At 69.0% G+C, this 21,929-nt stretch overlaps 3 protein-coding genes across 3 annotated transcripts; 2 read left to right on the forward strand and 1 right to left on the reverse strand.

The window, feature by feature from the left end:
- Nucleotides 1–587: 587 nt before the first annotated feature.
- On the forward strand, nt 588–6,710 carry LOC134154172 (serine protease 33-like; the record flags this gene model as incomplete). Its single annotated transcript, XM_062600885.1, has 6 exons — nt 588–733; nt 1,943–2,227; nt 2,296–2,567; nt 3,785–3,954; nt 5,517–5,700; nt 6,622–6,710. Coding segments are annotated over 6 exons (1,146 nt in total), but the record flags the coding sequence as incomplete, so codon positions are not given.
- PKMYT1 (protein kinase, membrane associated tyrosine/threonine 1) lies at nt 6,710–16,050 on the forward strand. The gene is made up of 8 exons (XM_062600886.1): nt 6,710–6,769; nt 6,855–6,989; nt 10,900–11,091; nt 13,333–13,921; nt 14,019–14,191; nt 14,357–14,586; nt 14,679–14,774; nt 14,865–16,050. The coding sequence occupies exons 1-8, from the start codon at nt 6,710–6,712 to the stop codon at nt 14,944–14,946; spliced, it is 1,557 nt and encodes a 518-aa protein (XP_062456870.1). The 3' UTR covers nt 14,947–16,050.
- Nucleotides 14,942–21,190, reverse strand: PAQR4 (progestin and adipoQ receptor family member 4). The gene is made up of 3 exons (XM_062600890.1): nt 20,985–21,190; nt 19,735–19,953; nt 14,942–17,923 (listed from the first exon to the last, which is right to left on the reverse strand). Exons 1-3 carry the CDS (start codon nt 21,148–21,150, stop codon nt 17,493–17,495), a joined length of 816 nt encoding a protein of 271 aa, XP_062456874.1. The 5' UTR covers nt 21,151–21,190; the 3' UTR covers nt 14,942–17,492.
- Between the last annotated feature and the right edge of the window lie 739 nt (nt 21,191–21,929).

Below are 21,929 nucleotides of genomic sequence, written 5' to 3' on the forward strand. Positions count from 1 at the left end.
TGCCCCCCTGTGTCCCCCCGTGTCCCCCCATGTCCCCACCTCTCCCCCATGTCCCCATGTCCCCGTGTCCCCCCCGTGTCCCCGTGTCCCCATGTCCCCCTGTGTCCCCCCATGTCCCCACCTCTCCCCCATGTCCCCATGTCCCCCCTGTGTCCCCATGTCCCCATGTCCCCCCGTGTCCCCGTGTCCCCCCCGTGTCCCCCCCGTGTCCCCCCGTGTCCCCATGTCCCCCTGTGTCCCCCCATGTCCCCACCTCTCCCCCATGTCCCCATGTCCCCCCCGTGGCCCCGTGTCCCCCCGTGTCCCCATTTCCCCCCCGTGTCCCTGTGTCCCCATGTCCCCCCCGTGTCCCCCCATGTCCCCCCGTGTCCCCCCTGTCCCCCCACATCCCCTTGTGTCCCCATGTCCCTGTGTCCCCCCCATGTCCACGTGTCCCCCCATGTCCTCCCACATCCCCCTGTGTCCCCCTGTCCCCTCCCCATTCCCCCGTGTCCCCCCATGTCCCCCCCTCCCCTGTGTCCCCCCCCCATGTCCCGTGTCCCCCCCCCCCCCCCCGCGCAGGCTGCGGCCGCCCGCGCCCCGGCCCGGGCCTGACGCGCAACGTGGGCGGCGAGGACGCGGCGCGGGGCGAGTGGCCCTGGCAGGGCAGCCTGCTCCGGCGCGGCCGCCACGTCTGCGGCGCCTCGCTCGTCGCCCCGCGCTGGGTCCTCACCGCCGCCCACTGCTTCCAGGCGTGAGTACGGGGCCGCCGCGCCCGCCCCAAAGCCGCCTCCGGCCGCCGCCGCCGCCATGGTGGTGGTGGTGGTGGTGGTGGGCCCCCATGATGACGTTCCTTATCGTTGTCGTGGTGGCCCTCCGTGATGACGTTCCTTACTGTTGTCATGGTGGGCCTCCGTGATGACGTTCCTTATCGTTGTCGTGGTGGGCCTCCATGATGACGTTCCTTACTGTTGTCATGGTGGGCCTCCGTGATGACGTTCCTCACCGCCATGGTGGTGGGCCTCCATGGTGACGTTCCTTACTGTTGTCGTGGTGGGCCTCCGTGATGATGTTCCTTCTTGTTGTCATGGTGGCCCTCCATGATGACGTTCCTTACTGTTGCCATGGTGGTCTTCCATGATGATGTTCCTCACTGCCACAGTGGTGGCCCTCCATGATGACGTTCCTTACTGTTGTCGTGGTGGTCTTCCATGATGATGTTCCTCACTGCCACGGTGGTGGCCCTCCGTGATGACGTTCCTTACTGTTGTCGTGGTGGTCTTCTATGGGGATGTTCCTCACTGTCATGGTGGTGGGCCTCCATGGTGACGTTCCTTATTGTTGTCGTGGTGGCCCTCCATGATGACATTCTCCACTGCCACGGTGGTGGCCCTCCATGATGACGTTCCTTATTGTTGTCATGGCGGTCTGCCGTGGGGATGTTCCTCACCGCCATGGTGGTGGCCCTCCGTGATGACGTTCCTTATTGTTGCCGTGGTGGCCCTCCATGATGACCTCCTCACTGCCACGGTGGTGGCTCTCCATTATGATGTTCCTTACTGTTGTCGTGGTGGTCTTCTATGGGGATGTTCCTCACTGTCATGGTGGTGGGCCTCCATGATGACGTTCCTTACTGTTGTCGTGGTGGTCTTCCGTGGGGATGTTCCTCGCCACCGTTGTGGTGGCCCTCCATGATGATGTTCCTCAGTACCATGGTGGTGGCCCTCTGTGGGGACGTTCCTCGCTGTTGCCGTGGTGGTGGTCTTCCATGGTGACGTTCCTCACCGCCACGGTGGTGGGCCTCCACGATGACATTCCTCGCTGTTGCTGTGGTGGTGGTCTTCCATGGGGACGTTCCTCACTGTCGCCATTGTGGCCCTCTGTGGGACGTTCCTTGCTGTTGCCGTGGTGGCTCTCCGTGGGGATGTTCCTCACCGGCACAGTGGTGGCCCTTCATCCTTAGGTTCCCACTGTCACTGTGGTGGCCCTCCACGGTGACATCACCACCACCACTGTGGTGGCCCTCCATGGTGATGTCTCCACCACGGCCATGGTGGCCCTCCATGGTGATGTTCCCCACCACCACCGTGGTGGCCCTCCATGGGGACGTCTCCACCACGGCCGTGGTGGCCCTCCATGGTGACATCACCACCACCGCTGTGGTGGCCCTCCATGGTGACGTCCCCACCACGGCCATGACGGCCCTCCATCCTTCCTTTCCCCACTGCCGCCGTGGTGGCCCTCCGTGGTGACGTCACCACCCCTGCTGTGGTGGCCCTCCGTGGTGACGTGTCCCCCCCCCCACCTTTGACGTAGGAGCCAGGAGCCGGGCGACTACGCAGTGCTGCTGGGAGTGCAGGAGCTGGCAGGGCCACCGGGGGCCGGGGCCGCCGTGCCCCTGAGCCGCCTCCTGCCCCACCCGGCCTACGCCGGCGAGGCCACCAGCGGTGACATCGCCCTGGCCCAGCTCGTGCACCCCGTTGCCTTCTCCGACACCGTCCTGCCCGTCTGCCTGCCCGCTGCGGACCTCCACTTCGCCCCCGGCACCCGCTGCGTGGCCACCGGCTGGGGAGACATCAAGGAAGGCGGTGAGGCGGATGGGACACCCGGCGGGGACCCGAGGGTGGCTGAAGATGGTCTTTGGGGGCCTACGGGACTCAACGGGGGCCGAGGGGACCCAACGGGTGCGATGAGGACCCAGTGGTGGCCGAGGGGACTCAATAGTGGTCAACGGGACCCAACGGACCTCAACAGGGGCCAAGAGGACCCAACAGTGGCCAAGGGGACCCAGCGGGGGCCAGGGGGGGCTCAACGGGGCCAAGGGGACCCAACAGGTGTGGTGAGGACACCTAAAGGTGGCCAAGGGGACTCAACAGTGACCAAGGGGACACAACAGTGGCCAACGAAACCCAACGGGTCGCCGGGGGACCCAACAGTGGCCACAGGGGATCCAACAGGGGTGGTGGAGACCCGACGGTGGCCAAGGGGACCCAACGGGAGGCCAAGGGGACCCAATGGTGGCCAAGGGGACATGACGGTGGCCAAGAGAACCCAACGGGTGGCCGAGGGGACCCAACGGTGGCCAAGGGGACCCAAAGGTGGCCACAGGGGATCCAGTGGGGGTGATGGAAACCCAACTGTGGCCAAGAGGACCCAACGGTGGCCAAAGGGGATCCAACAAGGGTGGTGGAGACCCAACGGTGGCCAAGGGGACCCAACAGTGGCCACAGGGGATCCAGTGGGGTGATGGAAACCCAACTGTGGCCAAGAGGACGCAACGGTGGCTGAAGGAGATCCAACAAGGGTGGTGGAGACCCAACGGGTGGCCAAGGGGACCTAACGGGTGGCCAAGGGGACCCAACGGTGGCCAAGGGGACCCAACGGTGGCCAAAGGGGATCCAACAAGGGTGGTGGAAACCCAACGATGGCCAAGAGGACCCAACGGTGGCTGAAGGAAATCCAACAAGGGTGGTGGAGACCCAACGGGTGGCCGAGGGAACCCGACGGGTGGCCGAGGGAACCCAATGGGTGGCCAAGGGGACCCAACGGTGGCCAAAGGGGATCCAACAAGGGTGGTGGAAACCCAACGGTGGCCAAGAGGACCCAACGGTGGCCAAAGGGGATCCAACAAGGGTGGTGGAAACCCAACGGTGGCCAAGAGGACCCAACGGTGGCCAAAGGGGATCCAACAAGGGTGGTGGAGACCCAACGGGTGGCCGAGGGAACCCGACAGGTGGCCGAGAGGACCGGACGGGTGGCCCCGGTGGGGGGGGGGGGGCGGGACCCAAGCCTCGGCTGCCCGCAGAGGACCTGCCCTCGCCGCGGCGGCTGCAGAAGCTGGAGGTGCCCATCATGGCGCAGGCCACCTGCCGGCGCCTCTACGGCACCGACATGGGCCGGGGGCTGCCGCCGCGGCGCATCCAGGCCGACATGATGTGCGCCGGCTACGCCGAGGGCCTCAAGGACACCTGCAAGGTGGGGGGGGAGGGGGCGGGGCGCCGTGGGGGGGCGGGGCGTGGGGCGGGACACACCCACGTAGGGGGGTGGGGGACAGGACGGCGGCGACCTATGGGGATGGGACCTGGAGGGACGCGGCGGGGTCTGGAGGACGGGGAGGGGGGGGCCGGACGTGGGGGTGGGGGGGGGCGGCGACACCCTATAGAGGACTTGGGGTTGGGGGGGACACCCTATAGATCCTGTCCTTGACCCTATAGCCCCCGTCCTTGACCCTATGGCCTGTCCTTGACCCTATAGCCCCTGTCCTTGACCCCATTGCCCCCATCCTTGACCCTATAGCCCCCGTCCTTGACCCTATGGCCTGTCCTTGACCCTATAGCCCCCGTCCTTGACCCCATTGCCCCCATCCTTGACCCTATAGCCCCCGTCCTTGACCCTATAGCTCCCGTCCTTGACCCTATAGCCCGTCCTTGACCCCATTGCCCCCATCCTTGACCCTATAGCCCCCGTCCTTGAGCCTATAGCCCCCATCCTTGACCCTATAGCCCCTGTTCTTGATCCTATAGCCCCCAACCCCGACCCTACGTGTCCCCTGACTCGCAGGTCCCCGGAACCTATAGCCCCCCTCCCCCTCCTCAACCGTCCCCCTATGGCCAGTGACCCCTCAGCCTACACCCTCGACCCGGACCCTATATATCCCCCCAACCCTATGGCCCTTGGGACCGACTCTATATGCCCCTGGACCCTATAGCTCCCAGACCCTACAGCCCCCAGGACCCTGTCACCCCTGGGCCCTATAACCCCAGACCCCATAGCCCCCGGACCCTGTAGCCCCCAGACCCTATAACCCCCAGACCCTATATCCCCCAGACCCCATAGCCCCCGGGACCCTATATCCCCCAGACCCCATAGCCCCCGGGACCCTATAACCCCCAAACCCTATAACCTCCAGACCCTATAGCCCCCAGACCCCATAGCCCCCAGGACCCTATAACCCCCAGACCCTATAGCCCCCAGACCCCATAGCCCCTGGGACCCTATAACCCCCAGACCCTATAACCCCCAGACCCTATAGCCCCCGGACCCTGTAGCCCCCAGACCCTATAACCCCCAGACCCTATATCCCCCAGACCCCATAGCCCCCGGGACCCTATATCCCCCAGACCCCATAGCCCCCGGGACCCTATAACCCCCAGGCCCTATAGCCCCCAGACCCTACAGCCCCCAGACCCTATAACCTCCAGACCCCATAGCCCCCAGGACCCTATAACCCCCAGACCCTATAGCCCCCAGACCCTATATCCCCTAGACCCCATAGCCCCCGGGACCCTATAACCCCAGGCCCTATAACCCCCAGACCCTATATCCCCCAGACCCCATAGCCCCCGGGACCCTATAACCCCCAGACCCCATAGCCCCCAGACCCTATATCCCCCAGACCCCATAGCCCCCGGGACCCTATAACCCCCAGACCCTACAGCCCCCAGACCCTACAGCCCCCGGACCCTATAGCCCCCGGACCCCATAGCCCCCCGGGCCCCGCAGCCCCCTCCGCGCCCTGACCCACCCGCCTGCTATAGGGCGACTCGGGGGGCCCGCTGGTGTGCCGGGCTGGCGGCCGCTGGGTGCTGGCCGGCATCGTGAGCTGGGGCGAGGGCTGCGCCGTGCCCAACCGCCCGGGCGTCTACACCCGCGTCAGCGCCTACGCGGCCTGGCTGGCCCGGCGCGCCCCCGGCCTGCCCTTCGTCACCGCCGGCGCCGCCTGTCCCGCCGCCGCCGCCGCCTGTCCCGCCGCCCGCGCCGCCGCCGCCGCCGGCCTGACGCTCCTGCTCGCCCTCGCCGGGCCCTGACGCCGCCGCTGACGCTGCCGCCGGCGGTTCCGCTACAACCGCTGCCGCCGGCGGTACAACCGCCGCTACCGCTGTCAACCTGCCGCTCCTCCCCGGCCTCCCCGGGCCTTGATGCTGCTGCTGTTGGCTCTGCTACAACCGCTGCTGCCGGCGGCTCCGCTACAACCGCTGCCGCTGGTGGTACAACCGCCGCTACCCGCCGTCAACCTGCCGCTCCTCCCTGGCCTCCCCCGGCCTTGATGCTGCTGCTGTTGGCTCTGCTACAACCGCTGCCGCCGGTGGTACAACCGCCGCTACCGCCGTCAACCTGCCGCTCCTCCCCGGCCTCCCCGGGCCTTGATGCTGCTGCTGTTGGCTCTGCTACAACTGCTGCCGCCGGTGGTACAACCGCCGCTATGACTGTCAACCCACCGCTCCTCCCCGGCCTCGCCGGGCCTTGATGCTGCTGCTGTCGGCTCAGCTACAACCGCTGTCGGTGGTACTGCCGCCAGTGGTACTGCCCATGGTACAACCGCCGCTATGACTGTCAACCCACCGCTCCTCCCTGGCCTCGCCGGGCCTTGATGCCGCTACTGTTGGCTCTGCTACAACCGCTGCCGGCGGTGTTGCCCCCGGTGGTACCGGCTGTGGTACAACCGTCACTGCTACCGCCGGCCTGCTGCTCCTCCTCACCCTCGCTGCGACCCGATGTCACCACCGTTGCCGATGGTACCGGTACGACTGCTGCCGATGGTACCGGCACCGACGGTACCGCTGCCTGCACTGTCACCGCTGCCACAGGCCTCCTGCTCCTCCTCACCCTCACGGGGCCTTGACACCGCCGCCACCGCTACAGCCGCCGCCGATGGTACTGCCGCCAATGGTACCACCACGGTCAACGCTGCTACCACCATCAGCTTCCTGCTCCTTCTTGTTGTGCTATAATGGTGCTGCTGTTGCCGGCGGTACCGGTACAACCGCCGCCGACGGTACTGCCTCTGGCGGTACCGCTGATGGTACCACCGCCGCCACCCTCGTGCTCCTCGTTGCCCTCACTACACCTTGACGGTGCTGCTGTCACCGCTACAGCCGCCGCTGGTGGTACCACCACCGCCCGCACGAGCCCCGCTGGTACCGCTACAACCGCTGCCGGCGGTACCACCGCCACCGGGGCCCTCGCGGGGGCTTAGAAACCCCTCGGGAACCCCCAAATCTACACAACGGGTGGGAGGAACCTGGGGGGACCCTATAGGGGACGTATAGGGGCCTTAAAGAATCTATAGGGAGCCTCGACCCACCCCCCCGGGAACCCCAAAATACCTCTGGGGGACCCCAAAATCATCTCGGGGGGACCAAAGCCAGATTGAGACCCCCCAAATCCCCCCGGGGGATCCCAAAATACCTCTGAGGGACCCCAAAACTCATTTCAGGGTGGCAAAGCCATACGGGGACCCCCAAAATCTCCCCTGGGGGACCCCAAAATACCTCTGGGGGACCCCAAAAATCACCTGGGGGCACAAAGCCATATGGGGACCCCCAAAATCCCCCCGGGGGACCCCGAAATACCTCTGGGGGACCCCAAAATCATCTTGGTGGGCAAAGCCATATGGGGACCCCCCAAAATCTCCCCGGGGGACCCCAAAATACCTCTGGGGGACCCCAAAAATCATCTCAGGGTGGCAAAGCCATATGGGGACCCCCAAAATCTCCCCCGGGGGACCCCAGAATTCCTCTGGGGGGCCCCCAAAATCCCCTGGGGGACCCCAAAAATCATCTCGGGGGTTTAAAGAGCTCTGGGGACCCCCAAAATCCATATGGGGACCCCAAAAATCATCTTGGGGGGGTGAGGACCTCTGGGGACCCCCCAGAATCCCCCCGAGACCCCAAAATCCCCTCCAGGGACCCCAACCCCCCCCGGGGGACCCCCAAAATCATCTCGGGGGGTAAAGAGCTCTGGGGACCCCCAAAACCCCCCCCCGGGGGACCCCAAACCCCCCCTTAGGGACCCCAAAATCCGCCCGGGGGACCCCAAAACCCCCCTTGGTGACCCCCAAAATCATCTCAGGGGGGGTAAAGAGCTCTGGGGACCCCCAAAATCCCCCCGGGGGACCCCGAAACCCCCCTTGAGGACCCCCAAAAATCATCTCGGGGGGGTTAAAGACCTCTGGGGACCCCCAAAATCCCCCCCAGAGACCCCAAAATCCCCCCCCCGGGGGACCCGACCCCCCCCCCTTGGCGCCCCCATTTGCCCCCCCCATATCCCCCCCCTCCCCCCCTAACCTTTCCCCGGGGGGGGGGGGGAGGCGCCGTTTTGGGGTGAAAAGCGCCGAGTTTGGGTGCGGAAGGCGGGGAAGCGTGAGGGGAGGGTCGTTGCCCCGGCCTGGCCTCTTCCCCCCTCCCCCTCCCCCCCCCCCCACCTCCGCCGTGGGGGGTTAAAAAGTGGAAGAAATAAAGAGAAAACGGGCAAAAAATAAAAGGGGGGGAAAAAATGAGGGAGAAAAAAAAAAAACCCGCGCGCGGGCGCCTGAGGGGAGGCGGGGCGAGGGGGCGGGGCGGGGCGAGGGGGCGGGGCGAGGGGGCGGGGCGAGGCGAGGGGGCGGGGCGGGGCGAGGCGAGGGGGCGGGGCGGAGCGGAGCGGGCGGCCGCGCGCGGCGATTGGCCGGCGCGGGGTGGGGGGGAGGGGAGGGGGGCGGGGCGAGGGGGCGGGGCGGAGCGGGCGGCCGCGCGCGGCGATTGGCCGGCGCGGGGGGGGGCGGGGCGGGGGGCGGGGCGAGCGCGCGAGCGGCCGTTGGCGGGAGCCGTTGGCGGGAAGCGGCCGCCGCCGCCGCCGCCGCGTCCGGGTAGCTGCTGCCCGCGCTGGGGGGTGGGGGGGGGCTGTGGGGCAGGAGGGGTGTTATGGGGCTGGGGGGGTGTGTGGGGCGGGGGTATGGGGCAGGGAGGGCGCCTCTGGGCTGTGGGGGGGGCTGTGGGGCAGGAGGGGGGGTTATGGGGCTGGGGGGGTGTGTGGGGCGGGGGCTATGGGGCAGGGAGGGCGCCTCTGGGCTATGGGGCTGTGGGGGGGCTGTGGGGCAGGAGGGGGGGGTTATGGGGCTGGGGGGGGGGTGTGGGGCTGGAGGGGGATGTGTGGGGCAGGGAGGGCACCTCTGGGCTATGGGGCTGTGCGGGGGGCTGTGGGGACAGGAGGGGGGGGTTTATGGGGCTGGGTGTGTGTGTGGGGCGGGGGCTATGGGGCAGGGAGGGCGCCTCTGGGCTGTGGGGGGCTGTGGGGCAGGAGGGTGGGTTATGGGGCTGGGGGGGGTGTGGGGCTGAGGGGGATGTGTGGGCAGGGAGGGCGCCTCTGGGCTATGGGGCTGTGGGGGGGCTGTGGGGCAGGAGGGGGGTTATGGGGCTGGGTGTGTGTGTGGGGCGGGGGCTATGGGGCAGGGAAGGGCGCCTCTGGGCTGTGGGGGGGCTGTGGGGCAGGAGGGGGGGTTATGGGGCTGGGGCGGTGTGTGGGCGGGGGCTATGGGGCAGGGAGGGCGCCTCTGGGCTGTGGGGGGCTGTGGGGCAGGAGGGGGGGTTATGGGGCTGGGGGGGTGTGTGGGGCAGGGGGTATGGGGCAGGGAGGGGCGCCTCTGGGCTATGGGGCTGTGGGGGGGCTGTGGGGCAGGAGGGGGGGTTATGGGGCTGGGGGGGTGTGTGGGGTGGGGGCTATGGGGCAGGGGGGGCCTCTGGGCTATGGGGCTGTGGGGGGGGGCTGTGGGCAGGAGGGGGGGTTATGGGGCTTGGGAGGGGTGTTGTGGGGCTGGAGGGGGGTATGTGGGGCAGGAGGGGCTCTTGGGCCCCTGGGTTATGGGGCTGGGGGTCTGGGGGGCAGGAGGAGCTCCTGGGCCCCTGGGTTATGGGCTGGAGGGGTCTGTGGGGCTGGAGGGGGGTATGTGGGGCAGGAGGGGCTCCTGGGCCCCTGGTTATGGGTCTGGGGGTCTGGGGGGCAGGAGGAGCTCCTGGGCCCCTGGGTTATGGGGCTGGGAGTGGGTCTGTGAGGCTGGAGGGGGGTGTGTGGGGCAGGGGTCTCCTGAGCCCCTGGGTTATGGGGCTGGGGGGCTGCTATGGGGCAGGAGGGGCTCCTGGGCCTCTGGGCTATGGGCTGGGGGGGTGTGTGGGGCTGGAGGGGGGTGTGTGGGGCAGGAGGGGCTCCTGAGCCCCTGGGTTATGGGGGCTGGGGGGGCTGGGGGCAGGAGGGGCTCCTAGGCCCCTGGGTTATGGGGCTGGGGGCTGCTATGGGGTGGGGAGGCCCTGGGCCTCTGGGCTATGGGGCTATGGGGGGTCTGTGGGGCTGGAGGGCGGGTCTATGGGGCTGGAGGGGGGGTGTGTGGGGCAGGAGGGGCTCCTGAGCCCCCTGGGTTATGGGGCTGGGGGGGTCTGGGGGGCAGGAGGAGCTCCTGGGCCCCTGGGTTATGGGGCTGGGGGGGTCTGGGGGGCAGGAGGAGCTCCTGGGCCCCTGGGTTATGGGGTGGGGGGGTCTGTGGGGCTGGAGGGGGGTGTGTGGTGCTGGAGGGGGGTGTGTGGGGCAGGAGGGGCTCCTGGGCCCCTGGGTTATGGGGCTGGGAGGGTCCTGTGGGGCTGGAGGGGCATCTATGGGGCAGGAGGGGGGTGTGTGGGGCAGGAGGGTCTCCTGGGGCCCTGGGTTATGGGGCTGGAGAGCTGCTATGGGGCGGGGGGGGTGCTGGGCCTGTGAGTTATGGGGCTGGGGAGCTGCTATGGGGCAGGGGGGGCGCTGGGCCTCTGGGTTATGGGGCTGGGGAGCTGCTATGGGGCAGGGGGGGTGCTGGGCCTCTGGGTTATGGGCCTGGGGAGCTGCTATGGGGCGGCAGTGGGGGGGTCTATGGGGCAGTAGGGGGGTCTATGGGCAGGAGGGGGGGTCTATGGGGCAGGAGGGGGAGCGGTCCGTGGGGCGGGCAGCCACCCCGCCCCCCTAACCCCGCCCCATATCCTTCCCCCCCCACCCCCCAGCCCCACCCCGCCCCGATGCTCCCGGCCCGGCCCCACACGTCCCCCCGCCCCGGGGGGCGGGGCCCGCCAGGGGGGCGGAGCCGGCGGCAGCGGCGGCAGCCGGGGCCCCGCCCCCAAGGCCTTTGGGGCAGGGCCCCCGCAGCGTCAGCTTCGGCCCCGCCCCCCTGTTGTGACGGCGGGGCGGCAGGGGGCGGAGCCCGAGCCCGGCCCCGCCCCCGCGGCCCCGCCCCCCGCCAGCCGCCTCTACGACCCCCGGCGCCCCCAGACCTTCTTCCGCCAGTGCTTCCAGGTGCTGGGGCGCCTGGGCCGCGGCTCCCACGGCGAGGTCTACAAGGTAGCGCCCCGCCCCCGCCGTGGGGCAGCCCCTATGGGGCCGGGCGGCGCCCCCCTATAGCGGGCTCCGCCCATAGGGGACAGCCCGCCCCCCTGCTCCGCCCCATAGCGGGCTGCGCGGAAGGTCGCGGCTGCGGGGGTCGCTCCGTAGGGAAGGGTCTACAAGGTAGCGCCCCGCCCCCGCCGTGGGGCAGCCCCTATGGGGCCGGGCGGCGCCCCCCTATAGCGGGCTCTGCCCATAGGGGACAGCCCGCCCCCCTGCTCCGCCCCATAGCGGGCTGCGCGGAGGGTCGTGGCTGCGGGGTCGCTCCGTAGGGAAGGGTCTACAAGGTAGCGCCCCGCCCCCGCCGTGGGGCAGCCCCTATGGGGCCGGACGGCGCCCCCCTATAGCATGCTCCGCCCATAGGGGACAGCCCGCCCCCCTGCTCCGCCCCATAGTGGGCTGCGTGGAGGGTCACGGTTGCGGGGGTCGCTCCGTAGGGAAGGGTCTACAAGGTAGCGCCCCGCCCCCGCCGTGGGGCAGCCCCTATGGGCCGGGCGGCGCCCCCCTATAGCATGCTCCGCCCATAGGGGACAGCCCGCCCCCCTGCTCCGCCCCATAGCGGCCTGCGTGGAGGGTCGCGGCTGCGGGGGTCACTCCGTAGGGAAGGGTCTACAAGGTAGCGCCCGCCCCCGCCGTGGGGCAGCCCTATGGGGCCAGACAGCACCCCCGTATAGACCTCTAGAAGGTGCCACCATGGGGCTGGGCTCCTCCAGAGAGGTCTAGAAGGTTCCACCATGGGGTTGGGGCTCCTTCAAGGAGGTTTAGAAGGTGCCACCATGGGGTTATGGGTCCTCCAGGGAGACCTAGAAGGTGCCACCATGGGGTTATGGGTCCTCCAGGGAGGTCTAGAAGGTTCCACCATGGGGTTGGGGCTCCTTCAAGGAGACCTAGAAGGTGCCACCATGGGGTTATGGGTCCTCCAGGGAGACCTAGAAGGTGCCACCATGGGGTTGGGGCTCCTTCAAGGAGGTCTAGAAGGTGCCACCATGGGGTTATGGGTCCTCCAGGGAGACCTAGAAGGTGCCACCATGGGGTCCAGCAACTTCAGGGAGGTCTAGAAGATGTCACCATGGGTTTGGGCTCTTCTGGGGAGGTCTAGAAGGTTCCGTCATGGGGTTTGGGCTCCTCCAGGGAGGTTTAGAAAGTACCGCCACGAGGTCTAGCAACTTTGGGGAGGTCTAGAAGGTGCCACCATGAGATCTACCTCCTTCAAGGAGGTCTAGGAGGTGCCACCATGGGGTTGGGGCTCCTTCAAGGAGGTCTAGAAGGTGCCACCATGAGATCTACCTCCTTCAAGGAGGTCTAGGAGGTGCCACCATGGGGTTGGGCTCCTCCAGGGAGGTCTAGAAGGTGCCACCATGAGATCTACCTTCTTTGGAGAGGTCTAGAAGGTGCCACCATGAGATCTACCTCCTTCGGGGAGGTCTAGAAGGTGCCACCATGGGGTTGGGCTCCTCCAAGGAGGTCTAGAAGGTGCCACCATGGGGTTGGGCTCCTCCAAGGAGATCTAGAAGGTGTCACCATGAGATCTATCTCCTTTGGGGAGGTCTAGAAGGTGCCACCATGAGATCTACCTCCTTCGGGGAGGTCTAGAAGGTGCCACCTTGGGGTTGGGCTCCTCCAGGGAGGTCTAGAAGGTGCCACCATGAGATCTACCTTCTTTGGAGAGGTCTAGAAGGTGCCACCATGAGATCTATTTCCTTCGGGGAGGTCTAGAAGGCGCCACCATGGGGTTGGGGCTCCTTCAAGGAGGTCTAGAAGGTGCCACCATGAGATCTACCTCCTTCAAGGAGGTCTAGGAGGTGCCACCATGGGGTTGGGCTCCTCCAGGGAGGTCTAGAAGGTGCCACAATGAGGTCCACCTTGTTTGGGGAGGTCTGGAAGGTGCCACCATGAGATCTACCACCTTCAAGCAGGTCTAGGAGGCGCCACCATGGGGTTGGTTCCTCCAAGGAGGTCTAGAAGGTGCCACCATGAGATCTACCTTCTTTGGAGAGATCTAGAAGGTGCCACCATGAGATCTACCTCCTTCGGGGAGGTCTAGAAGGTGCCACCTTGGGGTTGGGGCTCCTCCAGGGAGGTCTAGAAGGTGCCACCACGAGGTCTGCCTCCTTCGGGGAGGTCGGGAAGGCCCCGCGGCGAGGTGCAGCTCCTCGGAGGAGCTCCGGCAGACCTCCGCACCCCATTCCACCTCCGCAGGTGCGCAGCCGCGAAGACGGCCGCCTGTACGCCGTCAAGCGGACTCTGGAACCGTACCGGGGCGCCGCCGACCGGCGTCGCAAACTGGCCGAGGTTCGCAAACACGAACGGGTCGGTCGTCACCCGCATTGCTTGGGCCTCGTGAGGGCCTGGGAGGAGAAAGGTCAACTGTACCTCCAGAGCGAGCTGTGCCCCGGCGGGCCGCTGCGACGGCCGGCCCGCGGCGGCCTGGCGCCTTGGCGTGCCGCCGCCTACCTCTGGGACCTGCTCCAGGCCCTGGGTCACCTCCACGCCCGCCGGTTGGCCCACTTGGACGTCAAACCGGCCAACGTGCTGTTGGCGCCGGGCGGCTGTCGCTTGGGCGATTTCGGTTGCCTCTTGGAACCGGGCGGGCGAGTCGGCGACGGAGCCGAGGGCGACCCGAGGTACCTGGCGCCCGAGGCCTTGCGGGGCGACCTAGGACCCGCCGCCGACGTCTTCAGCCTCGGCCTCACCCTCTTGGAGCTGGCGGCCGGGCGGGAGCTGCCGGCCGCCGGCGACGGGTGGCAGGAGCTGCGGCGCGGGCGGCTGCCGGCGGCGTTGGCGGCGGGTGAGCGGGCGCCGGAGACGCCTCCTTCTTCCTCCTCTTCCTCTTCGCCGGACTCCTGGGCCCTCGCGGTTGACCTTCGGCCTCTTCCTCGGCGCAGGGTTGTCGCCGGAGCTGCGGACGTTGGTGGTGGCCATGTTGGAACCGGAACCTGGCCGGAGACCTTCGGTGGAGACTTTGTTGCGTACGGCTTTGATGCGTCGGGCGGGGCGTTGGCGAGCTTTCACCCGATTGGCCGACGAGGCGCTGCGGCGGGCGGGGCAGCTGCTGCAGGTGAGCCCTCCCTTAGCCCCCGTATCCTGCCCCACGGCGCCTCTTCGCCCTGCGCCATGTGGGGGTGGCCTCGTCGCCGTTCACCGCCTAAGCGTGGTGGCCCTCCGTAATGACGTACCCACCACGGCTCACTCGGTTCCCCCCCCCCCCCGCCCCCCTGGCTAGGACATCCGGGCCCTGCTGCGGTGGCTATGGGGCGCGCTATGGGGCCCGGCACGCTGGCTGCGGGCCCCCGTGACGCCGCCCCACTCGCCGCTGTCGCCCCGCTTCAGCCCCGCCAGCGACTGGGACGAAGACGAGGAGGACGACGACGACGATGACGGTGGCCCCACGCGTTGGGCGCAAAGTGCCCCGGGGCGGCAAGGAGGCGCCTGGGCCGACTCGCCGCGGGGGAGGTGAGCGGGTGGGGGGGGGTGGGCCGTGCTGTGTGGGGCACCCCATAGCCACCCCCCAACCAACCCACCCACCCTCTGCCCCTCCCCCACAGCCCTACATCTTTCTCCCGCCACGGCCGTGCCCCGTCCCCAGGCGCTGCCTCCACCCCACGGCGCGCCGGCGCCCCACAGAGCGGCTCCGGCTCGAGGTGGGTTCCTCGCCCCCCCCCCCCCCCACCCACGTCCGCCCCACACCTTCTCCCCCACCCCATAGCTTGCTCACGGCGCCCGTCCCGCAGGTCCCCGGAGAGCAGCCCCGGTTCCTTGGCCACCCTGCGCCGCACCCTCACCTTCGAGGAGGAACCCGACTCCCCGCTCTAATAAAAGGTCCGGCTGCCCCACGGCGCCGCTGCCCCACGGCGCCGCCGCCTCCCTGCTTTATTGGCGTCACCGACCGGGAAAGGGGGTGGGGGGGGTCTGGGTGGGTGGAGTGGGGTGGGGGGACGCGTCGGTTGGCACCGGGATGGAGACGGTGTTGGGCCGTGGCACCGCAGGGACATCGGTTGGCCAATGGGGCGGCAGCGAGGGGGGCGGTCGGCCAATGGGGCGGCAGCGAGGGGGGCGCGAGGTCCACGGCCAGTGCCACACGTCTGTGGGATGGTGCTGGATGTCCGCTGCATCAGATGACCATCGATGGTGGCACTGGATCTCCATGGGCATCTCTGGATGTCCCTGGGTGGTGGCACTGGATCTCCATGGGGTTGGTGGCGCTGGATCTCCATGGGCATCTCTGGATGTCCCTGGGTGGTGGCACTGGATCTCCATGGGGCACCCCATGGTGCTGGATCTCCATGGGCATCTCTGGATGTCCCTGGGTGGTGGCACTGGATCTCCATGGGCATCTCTGGATGTCCCTGGATAGTGGTGCTGGATCTCCATAGGCATCTCTGGATGTCCCTGAATGGTGGCACTGGATCTCCATGAGTTGTCCCTGGCTGCTGGCCAAGGATCTCCATGGGAGTGGTGGCACTGGATCTCCATGGGGCTCTCTGGTTGTCCCTGGGTGGTGGCACTGGGTCTCCATGGAGCTCTCTGGATGTCCCTGGGTGGTGGCACTAGATCTCCACGGGGGTGGTGGCACTGGATCTCCGTAGGCATCTCTGGATGTCCCTGGGTGGTGGCACTGATCTCCACAGGGCTCTCTGGTTGTGCCTGGATGGTGGCACTGGATCTCCATAGGCATCTCTAGTTGTCCCTGGGTGGTGGCACTAGACCTCCATGGGGCTCTCTGGTTGTCCCTGGATGGTGGCACTGGATCTCCATAGGCATCTCTAGTTGTCCCTGGGTGGTGGCACTAGACCTCCATGGGGCTCTCTGGTTGTCCCTGGATGGTGGCACTGGATCTCCACGAGGCTTTCCGGTTGTCCCTGGGTGGTGGCCACAGATCTCCATAGGGATAGTGGCACTGGATCTCCATAGGTCTCTGGTTGCCCATGGATGGTGGCACTGGATCTCCATAGGTCTCTGGTTGCCCATGAATGGTGGCACTGGATCTCCATGGGGCTCTGTGGTTGTCCCTGGATGGTGGCACTGGATCTCCATGGGTCTCTGGTTGCCCATGGATGGTGGCACTGGATCTCCATGGGGCTCTCTGGTTGCCCATGGACGGTGGCACTGGATCTCCATGGGGCTCCCCATGGGCACCTCACGCCATGGGGCAGGGGGTGCTGGGTGGCCCAGCAGAAGTCATCGGCCACCCTCTAGTGCAGGATGCCCGGGGCCACCAGCAGGTGGATCTCCACGGACGTCTCCGGTTGCCCACGGCTAGCGCCAGTCGTCCGCGGATGGTGGCACTGGTTGCCCACGGGTGATGCCGGATCTCCGTGGACGGTGGCACTAGATCTCCACGGGTGACACTGCATCTCCACGAATGTTTCTGGTTGCCCACGGATGGCTCGATGGGCCACCACCACCACGGAACGTTAGTGGTTCTCCACGCGTGGTGGTGGACCTCCATGGGACGTCGCTGGTCACCCACACGTGGTGGCGGACCTCTGTGGGATGTCGTTGGTGGCCCACAGATGCTGGCGGACCTCTGTGGGATGTCCCTGGTCACCCATGCATGGTGGTGGACCTCCATGGGATGTCGTTGGTGGCCCACACATGGTGGTGGACCTCCGTGGGACGTCGCTGGTCACCCACAGATGGTGGTTAACCTCTGTTGGATGTCATTGGTGGCCCAAACGTGGTGGTAGACCTCCGTGGGACGTCATTGGTGGCCCACGCACGGTGGTGGGCCTCTGTGGGACGTCATTGGTGGCTCACACGCGGTGGTGGACCTCCGTGGGACGTCACCGGTCACCCACACGCGGTGGTGGACCTCCGTGGGACGTCATTGCTGGCCCACGCACAGTGGTGGACCTCCGTGGGATGTCACCGGTCACCCACACGCGGTGGTGGACCTCCGTGGGACGTCATTGCTGGCCCACGCACGGTGGTGGACCTCCGTGGGACGTCACCAGTCACCCGCACGCGGTGGTGGACCTCCGTGGGACGTCATTGCTGGCCCACGCACGGTGGTGGACCTCCGTGGGACGTCACCAGTCACCCGCACGCGGTGGTGGACCTCCGTGGGACGTCACCGGTCACCCACACGTGGTGGTGGACCTCCGTGGGACGTCACCAGTCACCCGCACGCGGTGGTGGACCTCCATAGGACATCACCGGTGGCCCACACGCGGTGGTGGACCTCCATAGGACGTCACCGGTGGCCCACACATGGTGGCGGACCTCCGTGGGACGTCACCAGTCACCCGCACGCGGTGGTGGACCTCCATAGGACGTCACCGGTCACCCGCACGCGGTGGTGGACCTCCATAGGACGTCACCGGCGGCCCCCCCCCGCCTCCCCCTTCCTCGGGGCGCCGTCACGCCGTGGGGCAGGGGTGCTGGGCGGCCCAGTGGAGGTCGGCGGCCACGCCCCAGTGCAGGTGCAAGATGCTGAGGGCCACCAGGAGGTGCATGAGCTGGTGGCTGTTGGCCCAGTAGTCGAAGGCACCGGGACGCCAGCGCTCGGGCACCCGCGCCACGTTCACCAGCCCCCCAAGTACCGCCAGCGCCTCCATGCGGGCGTAGGGGGCCAACGGCGCCCGAGCTCCCAGCCCCACGGCGCCCCGTAGCCCGACCACGGTCCAACGGAAGAGGGCCGGGCCAACGAAGGAGATCAAACGTCCGGCTCGGCTCGTGGCGCTCAAGGCGCCCCATAGCGCCAGGCCGCACAGCGCCCCATAAGCGGCCAACGCCGCCCCCCGGGGGCCCGGCTGGCAGGGCAGGGCGCAGTAGATGATGGGCACGGCGCCTGTTGGGGGGAGGAAGTTGGGGGTCAGGGTGGGGGTGGAGACACACACACGTCTTCCAGCCCCACATGTGTTCTCCAGCCCCATAGCCTGGCCTCACATGTGTCCTCCAGCCCCATAGCCTGACCTCACATGTGTACCCCAGCCCCACGTGTCCTCCAGCCCCATAGCCTGGCCGCACATGTGTCCCCCAGCCCCACGTGTCCTCCAGCCCCATAGCCTGGCCGCACATGTGTCCCCCAGCCCCACACGTGTCCTCCAGCCCCATAGCCTGACCTCACATGTGTCCTCCAGCCCCACACGTGTCCCCCAGCCCCATAGCCTGGCCTCATGTGTCCTCCAGCCCCATAGCCTGGCCACACATGTGTCCCCCAGCCCCACATGTCCTCCAGCCCCATAGCCTGACCTCACACGTGTCCCCCAGCCCCATAGCCTGGCCGCACATGTGTCCCCCAGCCCCATAGCCTGGCCTCCCATGTGTCCCCCAGCCCCATAGCCTGGCCCCACACGTGTCCCCCAGCCCCAGAGCCTGACCCCACACGTGTCCCCCAGCCCCATATCTCAGCTACATACATGTTCTCCAGCCCCACACGTGTCCCCAGCCCCAGAGCCTGGCCCCACATGTGTCCCCCAGCCCCACACATACCCCACGTGCGTCCCCCCAGCCCCACGGCAGCCCCACAACTCACCCGGGGCATTGATGATGGCAACGTCAGTAGAGCCTGTCCCTGTCCAGCCCCACACGTGCCCCCAAGCCCCACACATGTCCCCCTCCAGCCCCACGGCAGCCCAATGTGCACCCCCCCAGCCCCACGCGTGGCCCCACAACTCACCTGGGGCATTGATGATGGCAACGCCGGTAGAGCCCAGCCCTGTCCAGCCCCACACGTGTCTCCCCCAGCCCCACACGTCCCCCCTCAGCCCCACACGTCTCCTCCAGCCCCACACGTGTCCCCTCCCAGCCCCACACGCGGCCCTCAACTCACCCAGGGCGTTGACGACGACAGAGCCCGGCCCTGTCCTGCCCCACGTGCGTCCCCCAGCCCCACACATCCCCCTCCGCCCCAGCCCCACGGCGGCCCCCCCGGCTCACCCAGGGCGTTGACGACGGCGACGCCGCCCAGGTCGAGGGCCAGGAGGCGCCGGTAGAGCCGGGCCCCGGCCTGCCCCACACGCGTCCCCCACACCCCACATGCGTTCCCCAGCCCCACGGCGGCCCCCCGGCTCACCCAGGGCGTTGACGACGGCGACGCCGCCCAGGTCGAGGGCCAGGAGGCGCCGGTAGAGCCGGGTCCCGGCCTGCCCCACGCGCGTCCCCCACACCCCACACGCGTTCCCCAGCCCCACGCGCGTCCCCCACACCCCACATGCGTTCCCCAGCCCCACGGCGGCCCCACGGCTCACCCAGGGCGTTGACGACGGCGACGCCGCCCAGGTCGAGGGCCAGGAGGCGCCGGTAGAGCCGGGCCCCGGCCTGCCCCACGCGCGTCCCCCACACCCCACACGCGTTCCCCAGCCCCACGGCGGCCCCCCGGCTCACCCAGGGCGTTGACGACGGCGACGCCGCCCAGGTCGAGGGCCAGGAGGCGCCGGTAGAGCCGGGCCCCGGCCTGCCCCACGCGCGTCCCCCACACCCCACACGCGTTCCCCAGCCCCACGGCGGCCCCACGGCTCACCCAGGGCGTTGACGACGGCGACGCCGCCCAGGTCGAGGGCCAGGAGGCGCCGGTAGAGCCGGGCCCCGTCCTGCCCCACGCGTGTCCCTCAGCCCCCCCAGCCCCACGGCAGCCCCACGGCGGCCCCCCCGGCTCACCCAGGGCGTTGACGACGGCGACGCCGCCCAGGTCGAGGGCCAGGAGGCGCCGGTAGAGCCCGGCGCCGGCCCGGTGGCTCATGAACACGTGGTAGACGACGCTGGCCAGCGGCGGGCTCACGCAGGCCACGTAGTGGCCCAGCCCCAGCCAGGCCACGGCCGGCGGCGCCCGCGGCAGCGCCCCCGGCACCAGCAGCGCCAGCGCCACCAGCGGCACCCCTGCGGGGCCCAGGAGTCCGGGCGGCTGTCCCCTCCCCCAGCCCTCTCCCACTCGCCCCCGGGTCCACGGGGGGGGGGCGGGGGCAGGTGTCCAGGAAACGGGGTTTGTTGGGGAGGGGGGGGGCACAGGGGGGCCCAGGCGTCCGGGAAATGGGGTTTGTTGGGGGGCGAGGGCCCAGGAGTGCGGGGGGGCCGCCCCCTCCCCCAATCCCCTCCCACCCACCCCCCGTCCACGAGCGCTTCTATAGGGCGGTAACTGGGGGGGGGGGGGCAGGAGTCTGGGAAATGGGGTTTGTTGGGGTGGGGGGGCACAGGGGGGCCCAGGAGTCCGGGCGGCCGTCCCCTCCCCCAACCCCCTCCCACCCCCCCGTCCATGAGCGCTTCTATAGGGCGGTAACTGGGGGGGGGGGGGGGCGGGGAGGAGTCCGGGAAATGGGGCTTGTTGGGGGGTGAAGGGGCTGGGGGCCCAGGAGTCCGGGCGGCCGTCCCCTCCCCCAACCGCCTCCCACCCCTCCCCCCCCCGTCCACGAGCGCTTCTATAGGGCGGTAACTGGGGGGGGGGGACCAGGAGTCTGGGAAATGGGGTTTGTTGGGGTGGGGGGGGGCACAGGGGGGCCCAGGCGTCCGGGAAACGGGGCTTGTTGGGGAGGGGGCGCACGGGGGGGGCCCAGGCGTCCGGGAAACGGGGCTTGTTGGGGAGGGGGGGACAAGGGGGGGGCCCCAGGCATCTGGGAACAGGGGCGGTTGTGTGTGTTGGGGGGGGGAGTGGGCGGGGGCGGGCCCAGGCGTCCGGGATCCTTCCCCTCCCCCCTTCCGCCACCTCCCCTCCCCCCCCCCCCCCAAAAAAAAACCCCAGCCCTTAAGGCAGCAGGTAGGGCCGGGAAATGGGGGCTGCGGGGGGGGGGGGGGGGGGACGGGAGGGGGCCCAGGCGTCCGGGGCTGGGGGGGGGGGAGGGGAGCCGGGGGGCGGGGCTCTGCGCGGGGGGGGGGGGGCGGGGCTCTCCGGGGGGGGGCGGGGGCGGGGCTCTCACCGTGCGTGTAGATGTTGCCCAGCTCGTTGTGCAGGTAGAAGAGGCTGCGCAGGCAGCCGGCGCCCGAGCTCGCCGGCCGGTAGCCGCCCAGCACGAACGGGTTGAAGCGCAGGTGCGGCGGCGCCCGCGCCCGCTCCAGCAGCCGCCCCGCCGCCATCGCCGCCATCGCCGCTTCCGCCTTCTTCCGCCCCGCCGCTTCCGCTTCCGCCGCTTCCGCCGCTTCCGCTTCCGCCGCGCCGCCTTTCCACCCCCCCTCCCCCAACCCGTGACCATATATGGGCAGCGAGCGCCGCGCCGCCCCCACCCGCTACACACACACACACCCCGCCCCTCACTTCGCGCCGGCCACGCCCCCCCCGCCGCTCATTGGCCGCCGCCTGGAGCCTCATCTGCATACGGCGCCCCGCCCCCCCCCCCTTCCCGCTCTCCCCCCCCCCCCCTCCCGCTCCGGCTTTGCCCTTTTGTTGCGTCACGCTGCCCGCCACGCCCACCTCGCCGCCCCGGCTCCGCCCGGCGCTGACGTCATAAAGCGGCGCGGGGAGGGGAGGGGGGAGGGGGGGGGAGGCGCCCTCCCTCCTCCCGCCCCTTTTTCTCCATATTAGGGGGAGGGGAGGGGAGGGGGCGGTGCCGCCGCGCCTCGTTTGCATAATTTATGCGCCGCTCCGCCCACTCCCTTTTCGCTGGCCCGCGCGGTCTCCGCCCCCTTATTTGCATGGCCACGCCCCCCACACCGCCGAGCCAGCCCCCCCCCCCCCATTTGCGCCAAAGCTGGACGACGGGGGGCGGGGCTAATGACGCGATGGCTCCGCCCCCCCCCAGCACTGGCCCCCCCCCGGTCGTTAGCGTGCGGCCAATCGTGAGCTGTATGCAAATTAAGCACCGGATAGGCCCCGCCCTCCAGTCCCGGTGCTCGTCCTAAGGGCTGAGGGCCCAGGTGTCCGGGAC

Source organism: Rhea pennata, unplaced genomic scaffold (genome assembly GCF_028389875.1).
Source record: "Rhea pennata isolate bPtePen1 unplaced genomic scaffold, bPtePen1.pri scaffold_145, whole genome shotgun sequence".
NCBI classification, from domain to species: domain Eukaryota; kingdom Metazoa; phylum Chordata; class Aves; order Rheiformes; family Rheidae; genus Rhea; species Rhea pennata.